Source organism: Penaeus monodon, chromosome 34 (genome assembly GCF_015228065.2).
Source record: "Penaeus monodon isolate SGIC_2016 chromosome 34, NSTDA_Pmon_1, whole genome shotgun sequence".
Classification (NCBI taxonomy): Eukaryota; Metazoa; Arthropoda; class Malacostraca; order Decapoda; family Penaeidae; genus Penaeus; species Penaeus monodon.
Genome location: NC_051419.1, coordinates 9,331,333 through 9,334,001, shown reverse-complemented (window position 1 = coordinate 9,334,001; position 2,669 = coordinate 9,331,333). Strand labels below are relative to the sequence as shown.

The window sequence follows — 2,669 nt, the reverse complement described above, 5'->3', positions numbered from 1 at the left end:
TCAAAGCAGACCAGTTTGAGTTTCCCTGAGACATTAATCCTTGGAGGCGATATGCAAAATATCCCTCTTTTCTTCAATCTACTCTGAGCATAGTATGTTCCAACTGTCATAGCCGCAGGGAGAGCCGGGGGTACAACAATGGTCACAATGTCCAAAGTACGAACCACAGTCTTCAAAATGGTTTCCTGCATGATCGTCAAGAATTACTTATTATTCAAGAGCAGTGACATTTACATTAAAGATATATCAATTACTGAAATCATCATCTTCAAAATGATATTTACATTACAGATACATTCATTACTGGGCTAATCATCTTCAAAATGGTCTACAGTACTAGCAATCAAGGATTCATTAGGGAAACAAATTCACTTCCCTAGTAATAACATTGGAAAGAATTATGGACAAATTTTTATTATTTTCCATGATAACAACAACTGTCTATCTCTCTACCACATTCAAATAACACAAACCTTGTGCATAATGTAAATATAGATTGAATAAGACATGCCAAGAGAAGCAATTCCAAACATAAAGAGAATGAACTTCATGGAGTCCTTGTAGAACTTGAAATCCAGAGGCCGTGGGTAGAGTATGGAACGCACCAACTCCCCTTTTGCTGTGCTGAATCCTGTCCGCACAACCACAGCTAAAACCTGTGAGGAAAAAATGTATCATGAAAATAAGAAGAAGAATATATATACAAGATTTTATCCAAAGAAAATTTAGATACTCTATGAAAGTTAACAAAAAACACACAAAATGGAAGAGTCAAACCCAAAGAAGTTTCTTTAATGGTAGGAGTGCATAATCCATTATTTTGGATCATAGCACTCTCTTTCTTACTGTATCCAATATTATAAACAGTCTTCACTAATTCCAGCATAAAACCTACCAAATGGATAACTGTAAACATCAACAAATTCAATTAAAAATAAACTAACAAATACATATCAATGGATCCAAATTCATTCTTACTAAGGCTGCATTTTAAAGTGATTAAAAATAAAAGAAAAAAAATTAAAACAACCCAAACATACACATACAAACACAATAAAACATCTCGTATATAATCCTATCCTCTTTTCACATACATATGCCAGTCAAGCAGAGACGAATCTTAAATACAAATTTTCACACCTGTGCATTGCCATAGTATCTGGTTTGGATGACAGCTGTCCCACAGAACAAGGTGTGTCGTTTGTGCTTCTCCGCTGAGTAGGTCTCGTTCCCTTCAGATGTTGTCACAGGTGTCTTGGTCACTGGGACACTCTCACCTATTGAGAAATAAAAGTATTAGTCCTAACTTACATAGATGACACACATCCATTCAGTATTAATCACATCTTAAGTTTTAGAGATGAAGAGAGAAAAAAGTCATAACATAATGAAAAAATAAAACACAGTCATTCCTTCAATTTGTTCCCCCAGAGAATAAATCTTCATTAAAAATTGTTAAAGGCCCTATTGCATTTAAAAAATCATAATGACAACCCACCTGTCAGCATGCTCTCATTGACAATTGCATTACCAGAGATGAGCACAGCATCACAAGCCATGAGACAGCCTGTTCCAGGAATGACCAACACATCACCAGGAACCAAGTCTGTTGTGTTGATCTCTACTTCAACTGTTGAGAGTGAAAGCAATATTATTTTTATATCATATTTGTTTATACCTAGCTAAAATTAATGTTGATTACCTTAAAATATTATAAGATGTGTTGTGGTAGTATTCAATATTTCAATATAATTCACTACAGTTTTTTTATTTTTTATTAATGTTAAAATCATGTATTTCCCACAATTAGCTAGTATAGTAACAAACCAAAACCAGAAAAACACAAATGATTCTTGTGTAACAACTCTGGTCACCATCAATTCATAAGAAAGTATATTGCTATGAAAATAGAAAACTCAAACACAAAATAACACTAACCAGTGGTTTTCTCTATCGTGGATCTAAGCACTGTCGCAGTATTAGCATTTGATGCCTCAACCATATCATGAAGTGACTGACTTTGCTGAAATAACACATAAACTTTAATAATTTTATTGCAAACCAGTAACTAACTTTCTCTTTATATGAAGAACAAAATTATTAAAATAATTCACCTGAAACAACCATATGTATCAACTTTTGACAAAAAAGAAATCAACAACAGCAATTATTCTAAATAAAGATACTCCTCCACTTGCAATGGCTCATGTCTCAAATACAGCATGAGCTGAAAATATTGCAAGGTAGAAAATACAATAAATATAATTAACCTACTAAACAGTATAAGCCTAACCTACCTTAACCAAGCTTGGAATACTTATTCTAACCTACATCTGTGCAATATCCCCAACACATAATATAAAATGTCAAACACACTGCAAATTAGTTGTTTTACCCTTGTGATCACGTGGCAGACTGTGAGCTGTGGCTGAGTGCAACAACCTAGTATTACAGGAGTGTATCATGCAATATAATGTTAGCTCAGGAAAATATGAAAATTCAATACTTTTGCTCTACTGAATGTGTATTACTTTCCCACCATCATCCAGATGAAATAACATAAAATCATCATGAGACAACAATCATTTGCATATTTAAAGGACAGACAAACTGAAAAGGTGACTTAATATTATCACATCTCAGTGACACACAATAGGAAAAAAATCCTG

At 33.6% G+C, this 2,669-nt stretch overlaps 1 protein-coding gene across 1 annotated transcript in view; it reads right to left on the bottom strand.

Annotated features, from left to right (window-relative positions):
* The window catches only part of LOC119594574 (probable cation-transporting ATPase 13A3), a gene marked incomplete in the record, with an annotated part of 33,510 nt that overhangs the window by 11,370 nt on the left and 19,471 nt on the right, over nt 1-2,669 (bottom strand). The window contains 5 exon segments of the mRNA XM_037943610.1: nt 1-185; nt 474-656; nt 1,141-1,277; nt 1,499-1,630; nt 1,939-2,023. Coding sequence (XP_037799538.1) covers nt 1-185; nt 474-656; nt 1,141-1,277; nt 1,499-1,630; nt 1,939-2,023 — 722 coding nt within the window.